General features: G+C 41.1%; 1 protein-coding gene across 1 annotated transcript in view; it reads left to right on the forward strand.

The window, feature by feature from the left end:
• Positions 1–1311: 1311 nt before the first annotated feature.
• LOC131972763 (spondin-1-like) overlaps positions 1312–24230 on the forward strand; it is a 117858-nt gene continuing 94939 nt past the window's right edge. The window contains exons 1-3 of the mRNA XM_059334475.1: positions 1312–1646; positions 2834–2940; positions 19384–19517. Coding sequence (XP_059190458.1) covers positions 1421–1646; positions 2834–2940; positions 19384–19517 — 467 coding nt within the window. The 5' untranslated portion in view covers positions 1312–1420. The remainder of the gene's footprint in view (positions 1647–2833; positions 2941–19383; positions 19518–24230) is intronic.

The following is a 24230-nucleotide window of genomic DNA, read 5'->3' on the forward strand; positions in this document are numbered from 1 at the left end:
ATAAAGGAACAAAAATAAATTGTAAATGGATCAAAATATAACTTCACTCAAACTTATTGCTTCAGCTGAGTCAAAACTACACATTTATTATTAAACCTTAAACCCCATATTTCCATAATCCCTCATACTTTTCTCAGCACTATAATAAAAGTTGAGGAGATGGGAGAGTAAAGGGTGCAGTGATTAGATGAGTGACAAATTTACTAAGTAGCTAGAAAACATCAAGGAGAAAGATACTGTGGCGACACCTAGTGGCCACTCTACTGATGCAAATAAATCAATGTCTTCAAAGTGTTTACAGGAATTATTACAGCAGGTGAGGAGATGTTGATGGTGATGGTGTTCTACACCAGAGGCCATACAGGAAAGTGTCCATTTAACCTCCAAGGAAACGGTTAAATAAAATACAGGAGGCTGTAATGGAGCTCATAGACTTTAAGGTTTATTAGAATTAAATTAATGTTGAATCACAGTTCATTTAAAGGACATAATGATACTCAGTCATGGAAAAATATGAGACACCCTAGTTTTCTTCAGTTTCTTGTTCATTTTAATGGCTGGTACAACTAAAGGTTCATCTGTTGGGACAAATATAATGATAATATAATGTGATAAGAGTTTAATTTAAGAGCTGATATCTAGACATTTAACATGGTTTTATTGATAATGATTTTGGTTATTATCAAGACTGTAGGTGCTTTATTTTTATAACTTCTCAGCATCGAACACTTTTCTGTAGTAGTTGTTGAATAATAAAAGTGTTGTTCATTGCTCATTTATTCATGAAAACAGTACATCTGAGGAACAAATAATGCGTAAATACGCACAGGACGATAAACAACATGTAGTGCAGCTTTGTTGGTCTGAATGTTTCCTAACGAGGGAACCGACCGGAGCCTCGGAGTGTTTGTGTCTTCGGGAGGGCGGGCTCAGTCTGGACCTTCTCTCCTGAAGTCCAGGAGGCAGCGGCTCGGTTCTCCTGCGGCCCCCCTGCTGATCCTCTCTCTGAGGAGAAACACTGATCCGGGATCAGCTGCTCCTCTCTCCTCTGACGCGCTGCTCCTCTCTCCTCTGACGCGCTGCTCCTCTCTCCTCCTGAACGCGCTGCTCCTCTGAACGCGCTGCTCCTCTCTCCTCCTGACGCGCTGCTCCTCTCTCCTCTGACGCGCTGCTCCTCTCTCCTCCTGACGCGCTGCTCCTCTCTCCGCTGCTCCTCTCTCCTGTGACGCGCTGCTCCTCTCCAGTTCAGGATGGACTCGTCTCCTGCTCTTCACCTTTCCCGCTGGCTGTGACGCGGCTGGTTGGGGGGAGTTCCTGGGGGAAGGGGCTGGAACTGATCCTGTCCGCTCTTTCTCCTCTTTCTTCCACTTGGTGTATATTTTTGATTGAGCTGCCTGTGTACTCATCCCCGGGCTCCGAGATGGGAATGTATCTACATCTGCTGTTTCTGCAGTACTATTTTCTCTCGAGTTTCGTGTGCAACGCCGTGGCTTTCGTAGAGGAGCCCTCCGGAGGCAGGACGGACGGGTACTGCGGGCGGATCCTCCGGGCGCAGACCCAGGGGACCCGGTGGGATGGGCACCGGGAGTTCAGGCTCCGAGTGGAGGGGGACCCGGAAGCCTACCAGCCCGGACGCACCTACAGAGGTAATGTGTTCTAGTCCTGGGCGCCAAATTAAGTGTTTATCAAGTTGATAAACAGGGTGTTTGTACTTAAAAAAACATTAAAATTCATTTTATTGTATTTCCAGACAACGAGAGTATGTCTATAACCGCTCACAACGCAAATAAAAGCCAAAGTATTCTGTTTCACTAGAAACTAGAGCCTGGAGGACACAAGATCCAAACCTCCGGCTCCTGCAGGAGAGTTTGATAAGGATACTTAGTGTTATAATGTCTGACCCATATTCACTTCCTCTCCTCTTCCAGCAAGCAAGGAGACACACACACACACACACACACACACACACGCACACACACACACACACACACACTCACATAGGAACATGCAGAAAAAGCTCCAGTTTACCAGTTTAAAGTGTCCGTCCTGCTGGTGGATTCAGCCACATAAAGAAAGACTTCTCTTCATGTTTGGCAAGTTTAGAAGTCAACTCAAAGCAGTTTTAACAACCAACAACATTGATATAGAACAGTTTCACTTTCACTGTTTTTAAATCCAAACTTTATTCATGAAAATAAAATAAAAAAACTCCAGATTTTAAAGTCCTGTAGTTTTGACACTGGCCCCTAAAAGGTCACCTTTAGTTTAGTTTAGTTTATTATTAAGGTTATAAACTTGTCTTAAAGTCTCCCTGCTGATAATACTCAGATCAGGACTAAACTCTAATCAGCTCTCAGGAACTGTGAAGGACATCACCGGGGGAAAGAAGCCTTCACAGCCTTTAAGTTGAAAATAATTTAACTTTTTAAAAACTGGATAAGATTGAAAATATTGACATCTTCCTTCTCAGCACCGGGAGCAAACTTTAAGATAAATGATCCGCTATGAAAATGCAAGGTTGAGCTGAATGACATTCCACCCACGTCTCTTTATATATATTTATATATATATATATATATATATATATATATATATATATATATATATATATCTCCCGTTCCTGGCCTGTTCCCGGCACTAAAAACACCCTACAGTAGATTTACAGGCTTGTCTTTATTCTAGTGTGTGATGCTGAGGTGTTTACTGCCTCTCTCACTCTGATGATGCAGCATGAAGCTTCACAGTGATCCTGTGTCATCCAGCAGGACCTGCTGTGCTTCTATGTGCTTCTTCCTGCTCTCTGTGGATTAATATACCCTCTCCTCCTCAACAGTGGTCCTGCTGGCGACCAGCCCGTCTTATTTCCGAGGTTTCACCCTCATCTCGCTGAAGGAGGGCCGGGAGGGCACCACAGACGAGGACTACACCGGCCAGTTCCAGGTAAGGATGAGCAGGTGTGAAAAGGAAAAGGAAGTATCGTTGAATGCATAATGTGAGGTTTCTGGGGAAGTTCACAAAAGATGAAGTCATTTTCATGCACATGGGAGTGGACTAAGCCTCTGATAAGGAGGTTAAAGGAGGTTAAAGGAGGTGCTGACAGACACAAACACCAACACAGCTCCCCTGGATCACGCCAGGAAACGGAGAAGAAAGGAGAATCTAGTTGCCTCTTTGGTGCGGCTCTTCTCGCTGAGGCAGACTTGGCATCTTTCCTGCTAAGTAGCAAATGTTTCCTCCAGCGGAAGAAGAAGAAGAAGAAGAGAGGGAAAGAGAAGAGTGGAGGAGGCATGTGAGGACAGAGAGAAAGAAGCAGAGAGATGTGAGATGTTTGGTTCAGTAGTAACACAGCTCCCACTGAGCAGCAGAGAGCTCCCGAGGAGAGAGCCAGACTTCCTCAATTACCTCCCGCTCTGTAAACAGGAACACACATCTGCAGCTGATCCTAACCAGACTCTCACCACGCAGAGCAGGAGGCTGCTGCAATGTAGCCAACAGCTCTTCTTCAAACAAATAATCATGTTTGTTGAGATTTTTGTAGGAATGCTGCTCTCCCTGCATGCACACACACACAACAGTGAGCGTTCGGTATTTATCCCATCTTTCATCTTCCTTTTTATCATGTCAGCAACATCTGTGTTTGTTGGCACTTCTGCACTAACAGATTGGGTTTTCACTGATGATTGAGGGAAATAAATTATAGGGATCAATTCCTGCTATGTGAATTAACAGCCAATAATCTGTCAGCTGTCTCAGGCTTTTTTGACATGGCCCATAATTCCACAGTGTTTCCTCCAGGATTTTTTCAGCAGCGAGGGTAAAGGGTTATTTTTCCTCTGGTTGGTGTGAGCATGTAAATATCAATCAGCAATTTAGAAAGTATAAAAAACGACAGTCAACTGCAAAGCCAGCTTTAGAACCAGTGTTTCCCACAGGGACCTGAACAGTAGGGGGGTCCGGGGGTCCGGGGGTCCGGGGCAACGGTTGCCTGCAGCATTTTTTTGCCCTAAAAGCCTAAATTTGGTGGCATCTCGCACATTCTAATGCTACTTTTTCATCTCAAGCATTGCATTTAATGAATTATTGTAAAGGAGAATAAGGGTTCTTCTTGTAAATTGTGTAGTTGGATTCTGCTAACACATCCATGTGCTATTTACTGTGAAAGTTACATTTGTTTGCTTTTATTTTGAAGGTGGGTCTCACACCCTTCATCCCGTAATGCTTAGCACATGCAGGGAGCTTTGTTCTCCTCCAGTAATGTTAGCTAGCCATCTGCTCTAACAGGCCGTCTAACCTCACTCAGAAACTCCAATGATGCTAACAAAGTGTTAGCGCTGCTATGGTTGTCATGACGCTACTAAATTAATATGGCGGAAACCCTGATTCCTTATTAGGATGAGGACGAACGCTGTTTTGAAGGGGTTTTGTGGTTTTAGTGTCCAAGCACTCATCAATCAGGAGTTTTTGACGACTTTGTGATTAATCAGAATGTATTCTCAATTACGATTTTGACTTTCAACGTTTAAGATCAAGATAAAGTGATTATTGTGCTACATTCCTTTTCACTATGATGCTTTTGTTTTGTCTTGTGTAATAAATCCCGAGCACCACTTTCCTTTACAGCGGTGGTCTTTTTCCCCTAAAAGCCCAAACTCACTCTCAAATAATGATAATCCATTCATGATAGCCAATAAGGAGTTAGCTTTAGCCTAGCCTAGACCTGTCATGGTAACTACATGTTGTTGGTCGATAGATTGTCCCAGAAATAATTGCAATAAACAATATTATTGTAACTGTAAGACCAATTAATGCCACTGTGTACGTGCATCTGAGTGAGGAGCTGCCTGAGCCCCGCCCACAGTGAAACTCTGACCCACAGAGCAGAGCTACCTCGAATCACAGCAAAGTGTGTCTCAGCGTTAGCGCTAACCCTGGTTAGGCACTGAATGCGTCAGCCCAAAGAGAACTTTTGCTAATCAGCTGATATGATTGTGACTAGCCTAGCCAATAGACATTTTCTCTTCCCGTTTTTTTGTTCCTGGTCTTAACGCTGCCTGCAAGCACTTCCTGTTTATGGAGCTGGTTGTCCCCCGAAATCTGTGGACTTTATCTCCGACAAAGAGGACCTAATTATAAAACCACAACTGTGTTGATATCACTTCATGAGTGTTATCTGATTTATTTCCATTTTAAATCAATGTTCACTAATGACAGCTCCAACACAAACACTACCACTCCCTCACTGAGTGAGAGAGCTGAGATGTGACAGCAGGGAGGGAGACTGAGTAATGAACCTCGGTTTTCATTAAAAAAATAAATATTAAATAGGCTTCCTTGAGTCGTGAGTTCCTTTTGTTTTTTTGATAAGTTGAAATCTCTTCAAAGTTCGAGGAAATCCACTGTTGAAAAGAAAAAGCTTATTAAATTTGTTATTATATAAATTGAGTTATCCTAAATAATTGTAATTATGATTTTTGCCATAATCAGGCAGCCTTAAATAGCAGAACTATAAAGAGGGTCTCTAAGAGTGGATTCCTGTTTTGATTGTACAGTTCACAAGCATTAATACGTGTCCAATGCAACATGTCTTCCTGCAGCTTGATTCACATTCTGCTGCTGAAGTTAGCAGCTGCAGCGTTTGTGTCCGTATGCAGCCCTGCTGCAGGCTGCTCTTCAAAACATTGGTGTTCAGCTACATGCTAATTCTAGCATGAAAACTGATTTCAATACAACACAAAAAGTCAACCAAAAGTCATCAGGATTCATCCTCTGGAGACCATGAATGTAGTACCGTTTTCTTGATGCAGAGTTAATAATTCTTTAAAAAGATAGTTAATCCATTATTTTATTAGTCATGAAGTCATTTGATTCAGCGAGGTCAAGTTACAAAAAATGTTTCACTTCATTTCATGCTGCTAACTTCCCTTGAATGGCCGTAGCTAGCTCACTTTTTAAGAATAAACTGGAGAAACTGATATCATATGGAACTAGAAGACCGACAGAATCTATAGGCATCATGTCGGGAAGTTGTTAAAAAACGCTAAAAAGTATGTTTTTTTATGTTTGATTCAAAACAATTTGGAGCAGTGAAGCTAAAGTTGAAGAGAGTTTGAGAAAATGCTGCAGTTGTTGTCGTCCAACATGTTTTGTATCAGTTAAGTTTAGTTCAGTTAAGTTTCTCTTATTTGACAAAACAATTCTTGATTGAATTTAATTTTGTGGACACAAAATGCAGTTAAACAGTGAAATCGCAATATATTGGATCACAATACTCACCATACCGCATAATGCCCAAAATAAAAATAATAAATAAGATAAATAAATAAATGAATAAAATAATATTGTATCGTTACTCAAGTATCGGGATAAAATCATGTCCTGGTGATTCCCACATCGAACCAGTATGTAGAAATATCCAAAAACAAAAACAAACACATTTGTACTGCTGGAACTTTGTTTTCTGGCCCAAACTTTATGGGATCAGCATAAACCTTCCACCGCCTGAGCTTTATGGGGTTAATTATTTATATTATTTTCTTTTATTAAACTATGACAGACAATAGATTGTGCAATCAGTTGAAACGGTTTGAATGGTTTGGAAATCATTTATTCATTCAGTGTCAATCTCTCAGTTTGGTTCGTGGCACTGAAACTGTTTGTCTTGGAGAGTGTGTCGACAGTTAATAATCTTTTTTATTTCTTCATTCATTCATTCTCTTTGCTTCTTTTGCTTGTGTATTGTATCGTGAATGTGGTTTAAATCTCTCATGCCTGGTTGTGGTTCCACCCTGAGCATCTTATCAGAGTCGTCTGGGTGGATTCCAACTTTTTAAACCACAAAAATAATAAAAATTCCAAGTTTAGACACTGCTTTACTATAGATATATTTATATATATATATCATTTTTTATTTTTTTAAGTCACACAATTGAGAGTGATTTCATCTGAGTTTCTGGAGCAGGATAGATAAAATTAAGAAGTCTTTACTTAAACTTAGACGTCTTATCTGTACTCACACACCAGCTTGTTGTATGGAAACACAGATACTCATTGGTGTGTTTTTTCCCACAGTAGAACCACAGTAGAACCACAGTAGAACCACAGTAGAACCACAGTAGAACCTGGTTGTGTCAGAATGGAAACAGGATATCTTGAGTCATCCACTCAGTCACATTGCGGCTAACTGGCTCGGCTCATTTTGATTTTAAACAGTTGAAACTGAAGCATTTCATGTCTGCTGTGTTTGCTTTCTGCTCTGCACATTAAACACCTCAGTCTGGACCTCAGAGTCCCAGCAGGTCCTGAGCGCTCAGTCTGGACCTCAGAGTCCCAGCAGGTCCTGAGCGCTCAGTCTGGACCTCAGAGTCCCAGCAGGTCCTGAGCGCTCAGTCTGGACCTCAGAGTCCCAGCAGGTCCTGAGCGTGGCAGAGACCAGAGACTGGAACAGTGTGGTAACTCGAAACAAAATTAAAGTTGACAATCTGGCTTTGCAAGCTGTTTCATACATATCGGCAAATCCATCAGACACTTTTTTGTTGTGTAATTGACAGTTGTAATTGACACTTTTATCCACATGTGGGAGATAATGAAGGCCTCTAGAGATAAGCTGCTGTCAAAACGCTGCCGAGTGTTTTCAGAATGTATTTGCTTGTGAAGCTGACTGTGAAACACGCTGTGTCCTGCACCATGCTGTACCTTTTACATTACATTACATTCTATCAATGAAAACCTTGAATAGATGCAGTAACATAAATTAGTTTTAGAATGATTTCATTTATGAAATAGTCCTTTGTGTCCCAGTTGTATTAGCGGGTCGATAAGAGAAGATGCAGCATGACAGCGAGACCGGCTTTTTATCTAAATGACCTCAATCCATCAAACTCTGCTTCTCTTTATCAAAGAGGTTTACATAATAATACTTATGTAAAATGAAGTTTATGCAACAATTCATATTCCTGACAGTTTATTCTTCACAAGTTAATTATGCGGCTAGTTTTGCAATGTCATGATGGTGATTGTGCAGCAGCAGCGGAGCCAAACCAACACAGTTGTGGTTCTTCTCTCTGCTCGCTACTCGTTGTTTCTGGCAGCTGTCCTGGAATGTGCCCGCCTGCTGTTTCACTAAAACACCACAACTGAGAGTTGCTGCTCATTATTTTTTCCTTAAGCAATAATCTGCTCTTTGTCCCCATTACAATCATTAAAGGACTTCTGTCTTAATGTGTCAGGCCTTAAAAGTGTATGTCTGCGAGTGTGCATGTGTGTGTGTGGCGCTCAGTATCCCACTGAGTCTGCAGTCATTGTCTGCTTTGGAAATGTGTGTCTTTGTGCTTATATATGCACCAAATGGGCATTTGGGTATACGTGTGGGTCTGTATGTGTGTTTTTCCCAGCCCTCCTTGCGTTAGTGTGGGACGTGGGTCATATTTATCTAGGCCAGCAACGTGTTATTGCTCAGGGAGACAAACAGAGCTTGTTTGGATAAGGGGAGAGATGAGCAGACATGAGATATTATCTTCTTTTTTTCTGCACAGATTATCTCGGGTTCTGAGTTTAGCCGGGGATAAACAAACCCAATCAGTTTAAAGGGCCACAGCTAAGTCATAGGTTTAAGATAGAGGCAATTACATAAGCCAAGCAGAGCTTAGAGGGCTTTGAAGAAAGGGACATGTTGGATGTGTGTAAAGTTAGGCTGATATGTATTATAATCACACTCAAAGTGATACTAAAGTAATTTATGTCTCCCTGACACGCAGCAGCCTGAGTCTTGCCTGTTCCCTGATTAGCAGAAGTTTATATCTGGGACTATGTGCTTGTTTACTTCCAGAAACAGTTTACGCAGCTTTATTTATTATGCTTGACAAGCTGGTTGGTTCAGATGCTTGAGGTTTGCATAAGTTATATTGTACTCTGCACTGATTGTGGCTTATTTAATACATAATGCATCAATACAATGAGCGTTAAGCAAGCGGCAACCTCTGGGGCTGAAAAGTGAAGACAACGCAGAAGTGCCAGAAACGGCAGAAGGTGTTAGTTAGGTTACAGAGTCTAAAAGTCAAGGCAGAAGTATATAAGTATAAAGAACGACAAGGTTCACGGGTGGGCGGGAATGGTTGGTGGGAATAGTTGGCGGGAATGGTGGGTGGGAATGGTTTGGGAATGGTTGGTGGGAATGGTGGGTGGGAATGGTGCGGGAATGGTTGGTGGGAATGGTGGGTGGGAATGGTTGGTGGGAATGGTGGGTGGGAATGGTGGGTGGGAATGGTTGGCGGGAATGGTGGGTGGGAATGGTGGGTGGGAATGGTTGGTGGGAATGGTGGGTGGGAATGGTGGGTGGGAATGGTTGGCGGGAATGGTGGGTGGGAATGGTTGGCGGGAATGGTGGGTGGGAATGGTTGTTGGGAATGGTTGGTGGGAATGGTTGGTGGGAATGGTGGGTGGGAATGGTTGGTGGGAATGGTTGGTGGGAATGGTTGGTGGGAATGGTGGGTGGGAATGGTGTGGGATAGGTCAAACAGACAGACCATTGTTTGTGCCGCCAGTGAAAGCAACAGTTTCACACCAACACCCGTCCTCCGCTCCCTCCACTGGCTACCGGTGGCTGATACGCTTCAAGACTCTAGCTCTGGTGTACTCTGCTGCTAACGGTTCAGGTCCTACTTACATCCAGGACCTTGTCAAACTCTACACTCCTGCCCGTCCTCTCCGCTCTGCATCAGCCAAACAGCTGGCGACTCCCACCCTCCGTGGGTCAACTCGCCTCAAAACCTCCTCCAGACTTTTCTCTGTCTTGGCTCCCAAATGGTGGAACGAGCTCCCCACCGACATCAGGACCTCAGACAGCCTGGACATCTTCCACCAGGCTGAAGACCTATCTCTTCCAACAATACCTCGGTTAACTCATGGTCGCCTAAAAAACCTAAACATTAAAAAGGGGTCTCCTTCTTTAACGTATAGCACTCCTTTAGCAATGACAGTTAGCTCTTTAAGTTCTGTTCTTACTTGATTCCTGTGGTCTGAGTCTGGTACCACCAGGTTGAATCACTTATTGTTAAGTCACTTTGGACAAAAGCGTCTGCTAAATGACATTTAATGTAATGTAATGGTTGCATTGTCATTTTTGTTGCACATGTAAATTAACTTCTGTAAGTAGCTATGTCCCTTTCCACATCACATTTACATTTGATGTAAGTTCTGTAGCTCTCGTAATTACCTCGCGTCCAGCAGGAGTTAATAAAATCATGCCAAATTATGTTTTCCAAAGCCCAACCATATAGTTTTGATTCTTAAACTAAACCAAGTACTTTTGTTATAAATATATATATATATATATATATATATATATATATATATATATATATATATATATACGTGTGTGTGTGTGTGTTCCAACAAAAAAAAGGTTCATGCTATTCTCATAAGACCCTCCACCTCCATGTCGCCATCCAAAACAAGACATAGAAGTCACAAATGCAGTAACTAAGGACCCGATCCCCCACTGGATTCCCACCAACAAACATTCATTAAAGAAGACAAACACAACAGAGACAGATACAACTCTACCAGGAATTGGACCTAGTGGGGAAAATATAATCTACACATGACTGCTTACGTGTTTGATTGACAGTTGATTTGTCAGAAGTCCAGTGTAAAATCACCAAGATTTTTTTCTTTGCAAAAGCAGTTGTTTGATATAAACTGGCTTATTCGACACCATTAACAGTGATAGCCACCATTGCTGAACAGAGAAAAAAAAACTGTCAAGTCAAATTTCAGAAGACTCATGGAGAAAGATGACTCAGCACTTTTCCCGTTTTCCCCCTAATTTTCAAAGCACAGTAGTCCATGTCACTGCTAACACTACTTTTGGCCTGTGGACATCTGCAAACAGATATGTGCAGGAGTTCCAAACTCTCCGTCAAGGTCATGCCAACTACATGCACATGCGCCAACCAACAAATACAGGTTGGTGATCCAGCAACAAGGACTGCTGGACACATTGTCATCCAACACACAATCACTGAGCCTGTTGAAATGCAGCCACAACCAAGCCAGAGATACATGGACATTAAGCCCTGGGTTTTAGTGCAAAAACACAATGGTTTAATAATATAAAAAGCAGTGAAGTTGTTAGACATTACTGGCCAGTTTGAGCAAAGATAGTTACCATCACAGAACAAAAACAAAAGTACCATCTACAAAACCTTGAGTTTTACGCTCTTTCTCTATTTTCCAATTCCATTCCATCACTAAAATTCTACTTGTAACCATACCTTCTGAGTTTAACCTTTATGACATATTAATCTGGTGGCTCACGCTACCAGCCCAAAAAACTCCTTTCTGCCAACTAGCAGGAGTCACCAGAGCAGCATCAATCATCTGATCCCTCACAGGCTTCCCACCAACACTTATTGTGTTTGATGGACTGTAAGCGTGATGAAACTGGAGGCCCCACTACTTCCATTTTTTCAAAAGTCTATGTCTATCTATGAAAACAAATATCATTATGCATTTTGACAAATAGATTATTAAACTGTATTTAGGGAAATAATAGGACAATATGCACCACTGGGACAAAACGTCAAGCAAAGTTAAAGGTTTAGGATTCAAGGTTAATTAATTATTATTTGACAGCACAGAATGTTATAGTTCCTTATCCTACACACACAAAAAAATGGGTATTGGGCGCGATGCCATTGATCCAATGTCCTATTGGTCCAACGGCCCAAAAGATCCCCAAAGAAGGGATCTTTCTCTAACCCGAACCAAGTAGTTTTTGTGCCTAAACCTAATCATTCACTTATTTTTTTAGTAGCACATCGGCGGTCACTGGGGTCCAGTGTGTATCTTTACGGACTATTGATGTGTTGGTCTATTGGACCCACATATCTATGTGTAGAACCGATGGGATGTCAGAACAATGAGCAGTGCTCAAGTACTGAGGATTAACATGACTAGTTAACTGTGTGATCAGCAGTAAGCTATTGGTCTTAAGGGTGGTGTCGCGTGCTGTGGTGGCTCGGCCTTCTGCGATGGCTGACTCCACAGTTGCTGTGGTGCTGGCAGTCGGAGTGGCTGACATTTTCAGTGTGTCAGTAAGTAGGAAACATGGGAATGTGTAGGATTATGTATAAGTGTATGGGTATACAGGAAATGTATTGGTATGTTTGTATGCATCTATGTGTACTGGTATGGTGTACAGATATGCAGGTGTTGATACATAGAATTGATATCATGAAAATGAGAAATTAGTCTGAAGGAAACAGGTAGTTTTGAGTTTGAGTTTCGATTTTGATTTCTGACCTGTTAATATTGTTTAAAGAAGGGGGGTGGGATTGAACAAGTTTTTACTTCTCTAGTGCTTGGCGGCCTTATCAGTGCAGGAGTCACTAGGGCTGACTCCTGTTGATGCATTATTATTATTGTATTGTTGTTGCATATTTGAAATAAATCATTCAAATTAAAATCAAATCAAATCAAATGAGTTGAGGGGTCTTACAGCATGAGGAAAGAGGCTCTGGACTCTCGTGGATTGGATAGCAGCAGGGTAAACAGGCTGTTACCGGGTAGGATATTCCTCACCTCACCAATATCACTGATGCTCAGTAGATGTATCAAAGATGTCCTGAATGGTTTTAATCACCCTCTGTCCTGGGTCTTGCAGAAACCATGCCAATTTGTTATAAAAACACGAAGTACCGCTGTTTGGTGTCATAGAAAATGTCACCACTTAGTTTATAGTGTTAGGAAGATAAAAGCAATGGAGGATGACTGCTGCAGTCTCAACAGCTCTGTGACTCAGGCTTGGTCTGAGCAGGAGCCTGTCTACTTCATTCATGCTGTTTCTCATTGACAATAGCCTAAACAGACTGAGTGGGCAAGGCTGGAAAACACACACAAGTAGGCACAAACTCACACACACACACAAACAAAGTCAACCCTATTCATACGCACATGCACACACACACACAATGGCTAAGTTTACTTGATCAGAATAACAATGGGCCCACGATTTGTTTAAGGTCTTACTCAGGCAAATTGTTACCATGAACCCATGATACCTTGATTGACACCATCTGTTGCTATGAATAAACCAAACATTTATTCATGAAATGATTTGGCTCCAAGCCCTTTCTTTCTGATTGCGCTCATGAGTTATTTTTAACACCAGGGAGCCAGAAGATTATATTTGTCTATAACAAAGATAACCACCCAGTGATTGACAAGGGTAATTCTTTTGCTCATGTAAAAAAACATCCAAATCCCTGTTTTGTACTTAACTTTGTTCTGGAAGAAAATGTGGACTTGTATATTTAAACTGGAGATTGTATCACTCTGAAACTCAAAACAGCTGTTGGTTAAACATGGCTTGGCATTTCGTTATGGGAAAAAAAATATATGAGCTGGAAATGATGCTTGTTTTCATTAATTCAGATGTCCTTTTTTCACAGACAGAGAAAGTAAATGGAGTCAAGATGCCAGTAAGGATTACTGAGGTTCAGAAGCAGGTCAAATAAAAAAAGATTGAAGGTTAAAAGCTGAGTAAAGGGCCAGCCCAGTGTTGCAGTAGGTCTTTCACTTTACCACATGTACAGTTGTATATCTCTAGTCTGTTCACTGAGGAGGCTCTTTAGCAAGGTGACAGACCGGCTTGTTTTTGTCAGAGCTTTTCACACCGAAGCCCTGATAACGCCAGAGCTTTCGCACAAGATGGGAAAAGAACATGACAGACTGAAAGCAAGGCAGGAATCATTTCAGCTGCAAGAACAGAGAGTCCATTTAGTTATCTAGTCTGTATGAACACAAGACACAAACAATCCATAATTTGAAAGCTATTTCAGCATTATAGCTCTTAAAAACCTTTAAGAATTCTCTTGAATTATCCACTGCAGAGCATTATAAAACTAAAATGTATATATAACTGTAGAAAGAGGATTTTAAAAAGCGCTTTGGGCTCATTTTATATTAAATAGATTCAATGAACAGTACGCTCCCTCTTCCCCAATGTTGTTTTGGGTAATTGAACGCCAAAAGCCACAAAATTGGTTCCATTTGCAAGGAAGGAAACCTACACACACACACACAGTCAGTTTTTTACAGAGTAGATGTTTGGATATGTGACACCGCTGCTTTGGTTGGGTGGCTCAGACTCACAGTGTAATATGATGCAATATTTGTGATAGCCCCGAGATCTCAGCGGTATTCTGCAGTAATAGTACAGCTTTGATTGATGGAAAGCTCAAGGCAAAATGTCGGCGCCTTCGAGGTCTTCATCGAGCAAGAGAACTTTGTTACTTTCTGAAATAAGCTCATCTTCAAGTGTTGATGTGACATTTCAATCTATGTCTACCTGTCTGTGTTTTCCCCCCGAAAAGTTTCATCTCCGCACTCTTTGGTCCCAAAGGTTTTAACTGTATTCACTCCTTTGTTACTGCTTTGCATTTAATTACCAACCTGCAATGTGTGTGTGCCAACACCGACCAAACACACACACACACACGCTAATATCACTCTTATTGTCAGTTTTCTCCAGGGATCCACGTCTGTTCAAGCCTGGGTTTGCATTGTCTGTCTCCCGCTCTGTCTCTTTGTGTGTGTGTGTGTGTGTGTGTGTGTGTGTGTGTGTGTGTTTGAACAGGGCTCTGCGTTTGCTTGTGCAGGCACTCTGAAGCATCTGTGTTTACCGTCTCAACAGAGAGCGAGAGATTGAGAGCGAGAGATTGAGAGAGACAAACCGTGGACACACACAGACATGCCAGCCTCTGCAGTGAAAACAAACGCTCCTTTGCCAGTCTCTCACTCTCTTTCTTCCTCTCTTTGTCTGTCCCTCTTCCTGTCTGTCCTCCATCTCTCCCTTATTCTCTGCAACCATTGGTCGAACAGTGTGGCTTGGAAATGTTACTAGTGAAGGTCATGAAAGTAATACCACCATTGTGTATGTACTTGACTTAACAAAATAAAAAAAAAGACTATTAACACAATTTTGAGCCTCAACACCACGGACTCCTGACTTCGTAGACGTCGTCTTCCCTTTTAGCCCAAAGTGGAGGATTCTTTGGGACCAAGAGCTCAAAGGCAGAGCAGGGAGAGATGGGTTAGCCTTTTTGAAAATGTATTAAATTTGAGTTAAAAAAAAGGAGAAAATGCATGAGTCTACAACTGAGAATCCAAACTTACGGGGTCTTGTCTAAACCGTCTGAATTGGGGGATTTCATTGTCTTTCCTTGAAACTTGATTCAGGACTTGATTCTTTTGACCTGGGTTACAACTAGGGGCTTTGTTGTCCTTTCTTGGGTCTTGACTTGGGTCTTGTCTTCAGATTGGACTTGGTTGTTGTGACTTTAAACCCAGTATTTCAGCTTCGACGTTAGTTTTGGGTTTACCTGTCCTGACTTGTTGACTTGGGTCTTGGGTCTTGACAGAATTGAATTAGAACATGACGACTTGCCTGTCTTGAAACTGGATTTGAGTGTCAGGACTTGGAACTCAGTGTTAAGGGATTGGGACTTGAATTTGGACTGACAATCTGTTACTTGTTTTCGACTTGAGACTTCCTGCTTTTACTTTGGGCCTGGCTATATTGATTTTTGCTTTGATTGTCTTGACAGCTGAGTTAATGTTCAACTGTCCTGATCTTGTCTCTATATGGGGCATTTCTGTCTCAACTTTCAACTTATTGGTCTTAACAGGGGAATCAACTGTCTTGATTTGGGATCTGTTTGAGTGTCTGAGACCTGACTGTGTTTTGAGCTCAAACACGCTCGTCTTGAATTGAAACTTAACAGTCTTGAATTGACTCACTTGTCTTCAGACTGAACTTTGGACTTGTCTGTCTTGAACTTGGTTGCCCTTTTAAAAATATTTTGTATTTGAATGAAAAAGAAAAAAAGGCAGGGACCTTGGAAATAATTGAGATGTATCCACAAGCATGTATGTATTTATTTCCTCTGGCCAGTGCTAATATACAAGGGGCCAGTAAAACTTCAGAGGGTCCAGTGGGGAAACAATTAGTTGGACACTGCATGTCTTAACTTGGGACATTACTTGGGCCTGGACTGACATGACTGTAGTCTTGATTTAGGACTTGACAGTCTTAAATGGATTGTTTTTATTGATTGGTTTTATTAAACAGACTGTCTGAGTGAGCACAGTGATGGACAATTGTCCTGTTAATGCACTCTGTCACTCTTTGCTATCACTCGAGATGTTAAGTGTGTACATATATCCCAGCTGACAGCGTCATTACTCAAAACAAGCTGTATTTGTCTCATGTCTAGACAGCAGCTCTTTATTTAAGTATTATCCTTGTGCATTTGCTGTTTAAATCTATCTCCACATTCCTCTTTCACAAAACACTGTCTGTCTTTTCCTTAAGCCTATGTCTCCCTTTTCCTGAATGTTTCTCCTTTTCTTCACTTATCTCTTTCATGTCTCTCTCTCCTCTCCCTCTCTCTCTCTTCTTATGCCTTTTAGCTGGTTGTTTGTGTCTGTGACTGGCAGAACTTCAGCCTTGGTGACACCAAGTAAACCGAACTGAATAAGAAAGTATGAAGAAGTCAATATAGAAATGCATAGAAGTATATCTATGTGCTTGTTTGTATGTCTGACTTTGAATTTGTGTTTTTCCAGATGTGCTAATTACTTTATGTTCTCTGTGTGTTCCTGTGCACATATGATCAGGAGTGTTAATTCAACTCACAGAGTGTTAAATGTAACACTTTTGCTGAGTTTATATAGTTCTCACGGATTCTGAGTTAAAATTACACTTTGAAAAGTGTAAAAAGTATATTTTTAATATATATTTCTTTAATAGTGTTAAATATTTAACCCTATGTGTTATTTTATGACACGACATAAATGCACTTTTAAATCCAAATTGTGTTATTCCTTTTCACTTTGAGTGTTAATTTTTAGCATATATCGTGATATTTTATGACTCAAAGTGTATTTTCAACACTAAAATCATGCTATTTCCTTTTACTAATGTGTTAATTAACATTCATTGTTTTGTTTTACGATACATTAAAAGTGCATTCTGTCTTTAACCGAACATACAAGTCACTAAATCTGAAAATCAACTCCAACTGAAGTGAATCTAACTCAGGTGTTAACATGTAACAACGCTGGCAGAAGCTTTTTGATCACTACAAGTTTTAAAAGAACTCCAAAATCAACACTCACCAACTCACAATTATTAACACTGAAAAAACAACACTACAGATTTTGCTGTGTGTGCACATATGTGTAGAATATAGAGATGAGTTTGTGAAAGAAAGAAAATGAAAAATAAAAAAGAAGGAAGGAAGTGTCTGTGACTTTTGTCTCCCTCTTCATGTCCTATCAGGAGTTTGGGACAGGGTGTTAGGTCATTGTTATTGTTGAGCTGAGCAGCTGGGGAACACTAGCTACAAGGTCATAGGTCATGTGTGCATGTGCGTGTCTGTCTCTGTGTGTGTTTAGTCTTTAAAATGTCTGACAAGGTCCAAGTACCGAAGGGACTGGGCTAGACACGTCTGGAATACACAGGACTGTTTTTATCCAAAGCCAAAGAGAATTGTCATCTTTTCACATCACTTTGCTTTTCACTCCAGCTGGTGTAACTTGTGTAGTTCACTGAAGAAAAAGGAATACTTATTACTGTCATAAAAAACAGAATTAAAGCTTGTTCATATTACTGCTACTGGTGTCATCTTAATATCAAGTATAGATATCAATGAGATTAACGTTGACCTCGGAGTTGACTTATTGACTCACTCCCCGAACCAAAAACCATTAAAACTAGACATGCACAGTTGACTCATCTTTGCTCCCCGTTGCTCAGTACATAAAACATTTTGCTTCTCTGATATAGATGACACACTGCTCACTCTGTGCACCTACGACATATTTACGAGGATATAAAGTGAATAAGTGCTCCCTTGATAAAATCTTTAAACTTAGCCCTTCCAAAATAAACAGCAGCTAACAGGTTTAGTTGTACTGGCCTCAAGAATGCCATGTTGCTTCTATTATGTTTGTAGGGAAACAGCTTTTCTAAAATATCCTGAATTTCTGATAAACGAACAGAATGTTCTACATATAAGTGAAGTCTGAACAAGTCTTCAGCCACGCTAGCATCTCAGTTGAGCTGTAATGCTAATTGTAAAGACAGTCAAACTGAAAGCAAAGTATAGGACACATTTAAAGTGTTGCATGATGTTGGTGCCAGATGAAAAGTCAGGCATCGCCAAAGTCAGTAGGATTCATCTCCTTGGTGCCATGAATACCCAATTTCATGGCTATTCATTCAATAGCTGTCAACCTCAGGCTGGCATGAGAGGTTTGTTTAGGAGATCGCCAAAATCAGTCGAGTTCGTCCTCTTGGGGATCATGATTACCATGGTTACCAACATCCTCCTGAGTGATACATCTCCAAAGGCAGTGTTTAGATGGAGATCTTACTTTTTAACAATTTAACAAGGCAAAACAACATGCTCTATTTCAAATTGTTTCAGAAAATTAATTTGATGGGTAGTTAATCGGATCTGGCAACATTTCTATCCTGTTTCACAATGATGGAAACACCTAGCATCAAGTCAACCCCTTTTTTCGACCAAGGAAGTTCCAGGGCCGGTTCAGAGCCGATGTCTAATCCTGAACCAGTTCGGTTTTCGACTGCCAAAGAACCGGCTCTCAGCCAGGAAAACTGGCTCCAGAGCAGCACCAACTCTTTGCTGGTCTGGAACCACGAACCACTTAAAACAGGGGCTGGGGGCGGGATTACCTGACCAACAATACCAACTAAAATGTGTATCATTCATTTTATTTGATTTGTTTAATTGCAATGTGACTGATACATGCTTGCGTTAGCGGCCTAGCATTAGCTTACAACAAAGTCTAACATTAACATATTTAGTTCAGTGATAATAAGAACATAATCGGCGTCCATAGTGATCAAGACAAGCAGAACAAATGTGTCGTACTATTCGTGTTTGGATGCCAATGTACAGACGTATTCAGATGTATACAGTGACGTAATGAGGAAAAGCAAAAGGTTGTTAGATGGTTCACCAGCACCAGCCGAGGTTTGCGTTGGTTGGAAAATGGTAGTCTGGCTTCTCCACTGTGCTGTGGTAGGTTTAGCTGCATCCAATATGGTTTTCTGGGATCAGGGAAACTGGTTTGTTTGTATTTCTTTAAACCGATCACAATGATCTTGGATGGTGGTAAGAACAGGATGCAGCAATGATACCCCTGCAAATTAAAAATTCTATCTAAAATTGGCAGCCATTGGCAGGGTCATGCCAACAGTTTACACCCAGTGAGTCAGACTGTATAGCATCTGACCATTCGTCTGGTCAGGTGTTGGAATATCTATCTCATACTAAGTTTCTTCTCTATTTGTAGAACATCGATGAGGAGGACACCCAGTTCATGACCAACTGTGCTCCTGCAGTGACGGAGAGCACGCCTCGCAGACGCACCAGGATCCAGGTCTTCTGGACAGCGCCACCTGCTGGCTCTGGCTGTGTTATACTGAAGTAAGTTAGACATTTGTCTAATTATGATCCTTCCTTTAAATTAGATTCAACCTTCAAGTGGCCTTAATTATGGTACTGTTGGAGAGCAAACACAACAAAATCAATTTTAGCTTGCAGAGTCTTGAGATATAACTTTCATCACAGTGAACACCATTGTTGGAATTTACCTGAAAAGTAAAGTATTATTAGGTTTGTAACCTAATGCATAACTTCTTTTGATTACTCCCTGTAGAAAGTAGTTTGTTAGACTACTTGTTACATTTAAAAAATAAATAAAAATAAGGTGAGTTCACGCGATGATTACTGGTAATTGTGATATTTGACTTTTCTCAAGCAAGTCTCCAAAAGTTCATTTTAATGCTGCTACAAAACTAAAAGAAACCAGTCGTAGCCTAAAAGAAAATAAAAATCAATAATAAATCAATCTAAAAAGCATTGGTGTGCTTCAGATAATGGACAGTACTTACTTACAATATTTATCATTTAATTTCTCTTTTTTTATTCACACAACGCAGAGAAACTAAATCTGGTTTAGTTAACTGCTTCACTCCCAATGCATACTGTACCCTCGCACAGTCATTGTTGTTTTACAGATAGTCATTATTGGTTATAAGCAACACATCAAGCAAGCTAATAGTAAGTTAGTAAGCTAACCCTATAATGCCAGGTGTTCCTTCAGAAGCCGTAACACACTGTGGCTTCTGTAAAAGAGCCGGCTCCACAACAAAGAGACAGATGATGGCTACGGGGGGCAATTTGTGGTTTGAAGCAGGTGTGACTCTAAACCTGCACTGTTATTTCAAGAGGTGTGTGTGTGTGTGTGTGTGTGTGTGTGTGTGTGTGTGACCTTAGTTTTATGTCGCTGTGTGAGGTGGCAGCAACAACTCCAAGAATACTCTGGAACTGTGAATTGCTGAAAAATGTCCAATACACTATCATACACACACACATAACATTACATTACATGTCATAAGCATTTACTGCTTCATCTCGTGCCTTTCATAGTAATTTTAATGGTTCCGTAAAATGTATGTGACAGCTTGTTTTTCAGTGATTTAAAGGTTTCATTGTGCATAGTTATGTGCATGTGACGGTTCTGACACGTTTTTTTAAAACTCCTTGGCTAACACAGCCAAACAACAAGCAAGTAAGTTAGTAAGGGAGACATATTGCACAAAATTGTCACACTTTATCATTATTATATGGCCCTGACTTGTACTCTGAATCACAAGGGCAATTCATGGTTAATGGGGCGGCTGTGGCTCAGTTGGTAGAGCGTTCACCCACTGGTCGGAAGGCCGGTGGTTCAATCCCCGACCATGGCAGCCTACATGTTGAAGTATCCTTGGGCAAGATACTGAACCCCAAATGGCCCACCGCTGCTGTGTTCATCGGTGTGTGAGTGAATTCCCAATGGTGGCAGGTGGCAGTGATAGCCTCAGCCACCAGGATGAATGTGTGAATGGGTGTAAATGGATAAAAGCGCTATATAAGTGCAGACCATTTACCATTTAAAAGTTGTTGCTAATGCTGCCACACCCTTATAGTTATGTGTTGGGTTGTGGCATTATATCTGCTGTAGCTATACTCCAGAGTTGCATAATTCTGTTTAGTGTGTGCTCCATACCCTCAGCTAAAAAAATATAAATAAATGTGATTGAACCCTGTGGAATGCAGGGAGCTCTGAGTTTAGCCCCTGAACTAATACTTTGACGCTCATGTCATGTTGAACTCATTCATTCCTTATGTGGTTCTTAAGAGCCAAGGGCTGTTATGGAATTAAGAGAAAATAATTAGGTAGAAAACCAAAGAGAACAAAAATGCAGAAGGCTTTAGTGGAAGAAATAAGAGATTTATTTTCTCGCACGGTGAATACGATTCATGCTTTCACGAATGTGATAATATCTTTTATGGTTAATACATGATGAAGTGTAAAGTGTCAATCGTGTGTGAGCAGAAACAAATCATACGTGGAATCGTGATTTATGGGAATATACGCCACTTTTTGACAAATCGAGAAAACAAATAATAAACGGCTGATAACTCTGAGAGAAACACTCTGAAACCTTTCTCCCTTTATTTGCCTTGCTCCCTCTTCCTCTACAGTTGTTTCCCTCTCTCATTTCCATCTCCTCATCCTTCCCGAAGGGAATCACCTCTCTGACATCCACCTCTTCCTCCTCCCAGCTCGATGCTATAACTTGCCCTTACCTCCACAGTATACTCACAGCTGTTACTTTTAATTTATTTGCTGCTGTCGTATGACAGATGGCACATTGCCATCCCAGTGTTTGCTAGTCCAATAAATCTCGCCCTGCGTAGGGGAACATCTGCTATGCAAATTCACCTCGTATTACTGTCACTCTGGTCTGTCAGCAGTGAGATAGAGATTTACCTCATCGAGCGCTTTCTGTCTTCCTCCCTAACTGTCCTCACTCTGCTCTTCTAACTTGCTTGTCACTTTATCTTTGTTGAGGACGTTTTTCTATTTTTCCCATGGTGCCACTGGCAGTCTTCACAAGCAAATTCACATCAGTCAGGGGATACTTGTGCTATAAAACATCACTTTAGTGGACAACATTAGCAACTGTCTCATGTGACTCATGTTGTAGCGATGCTGTCATAATTCCGGGAACGCCCCGGACTCCAGCACGCCCTCTGTGCAGCCAATCACAGAAATGCCGGTAGGGGAATTCAAAATGGCGGCCCGCAGCTACTGAGGAGGAAGAGGGCTAGCTGTCCAGTGTATCTGCTCCGTTAACTTGCCAATCCCTGGCAGCGAGTTTGCAGTCCGTGTATATTTTGTAGTGCTCGTTTCTTACCTGTGGATTTACCCCTGGCTCCCAAACTCCTGGCCTCTACCCGACGGTCTTTCTCCGAAGTCTGCCGGCAACCGGGAGGTAAAGCCGGTCAAAGCTGGTGTATTAGCCGCCGGAGGCGCCACTTAGTTTGAGTTTTGTGTGACCAACTTTTATTTTCAAAAACTGACTCTTTTGTTTATTGGGTACCTGAAAAGGACTATTTTTTGTTTGGAAGGAAGAGACTAATTTTGGTGTTTTGGGCTGTGTGAAGTATGGGTTGTATTTTGGGCACTGAATTGTATAATACACTGTGTTGAATTGCAATATCTTGTGTGTGTGTGTGTGTGTGTGTGTGTTTTGTGATTAAGGGGTCAACTTTGACAAAGGTGACTTAAGTCTGGTTGTTAGCAGGGTCCATGCATGGTTAGGCATGGGTCCTGTGTAAGGTTGACAACTCAAAAAATACAAAGAAAATTGTCAGATTAGCTCTGACTGGCACCCCGGCGCTGTCTAACCGCTACAATGTCTCTTTCATACCAGCCAGAGTTGAGCTAATAGAGAACTTCAGCGGTGATTCTTAACAGCAAAGCTGCACTTTTTCACTAACATCCCACATTATCCAGCATCACGGAAGGTTTCACCAAAACTGGGAATGTCTCTCTCTTCCCCACTCGGTCGACTATATGCTGCCAGTCAAATGTCTCTCAGCTCTTTCCAAGAAGCTTTAATACCAATTCCCCACTGTATAAATCTCTGTGGTCCTTTCAGGACTGGAGCAAGCCTCCAGGATTGCTTTAAAAAAAATGATGCATCTGCTATTTCAACATCAATGTAATTTTTTTAGGTAAGTGACAGCTATAGCCCTTAAAAACATTACATGATTTGGAAGATTGGAACTTTTATTTACAGTCATGGAAAAAAATGTCAAACTACCTTTTTTCTTCAATTTCTTGTTCATTTTAATGCCTATTACACCTAAAGGTACATTTGTTTGGACAAATATAATGATCACAAAAAAATAGCTGATAAGAGTTTAATTTAAGAGCTGATATCTAGACATTCAACATGGTTTTCTTGATAATAACCAAAATCATTATAAAGAAAGCCGTGGAAAATGGCTCCTCCTCTTGTCAAATATCAAAGTAAATTGGATATCTGAATTGGAAAAAAAGCAACTTAATTATGTGAACTTTAAATTTTGGTAGATTTTTTTCATTATTAAATGTGTAGGCCAAACACTTTAACAGTAACGTAATGTGCAATTTAATAAAAACATAACTGTAAAGTGTGCAGTGCTGCTCTTTCTGGTTGACAACTCCACTTGGGACTCACTTTGTTCTCTCCATGTTCAGTCTCAGCTAAGAGATGAGAAGCTGGACACCTGAAAGACCTCACCTGTTAAACACCTGAAAGACCTCACCTGTTAAACACCTGAAAGACCTCACCTGTTAAACACCCTCGTCCTTTTCTTGGCAAGCAGAACACCTGAACAGTTCTCTATTAGTGAACACCTGAACAGTTCTCTATTAGTGAACACCTGAACAGTTCTCTATTAGTGAACACCTGAACAGTTCTCTATTAGTGAACACCTGAACAGTTCTCTATTAGTGAACACCTGAACAGTTCTCTATTAGTGAACACCTGAACAGTTCTCTATTAGTGAACACCTGAACAGTTCTCTATTAGTGAACACCTGAACAGTTCTCTATTAGTGAACACCTGAACAGTTCTCTATTAGTGAACACCTGAACAGTTCTCTATTAGTGAACACCTGAACAGTTCTCTATTAGTTATATTATTAATAATCTCTGTTGGTCTCAGCCGTTTCTGGCTCTGGAACTAACAACTTGTACTTCAACATACAATGTGCAACTTTTCTCCTTGAGGCAGGAGGCGTCCTGTCAGGCCTACC

Source organism: Centropristis striata, chromosome 6, assembly GCF_030273125.1.
Source record: "Centropristis striata isolate RG_2023a ecotype Rhode Island chromosome 6, C.striata_1.0, whole genome shotgun sequence".
NCBI lineage: Eukaryota > Metazoa > Chordata > Actinopteri > Perciformes > Serranidae > Centropristis > Centropristis striata.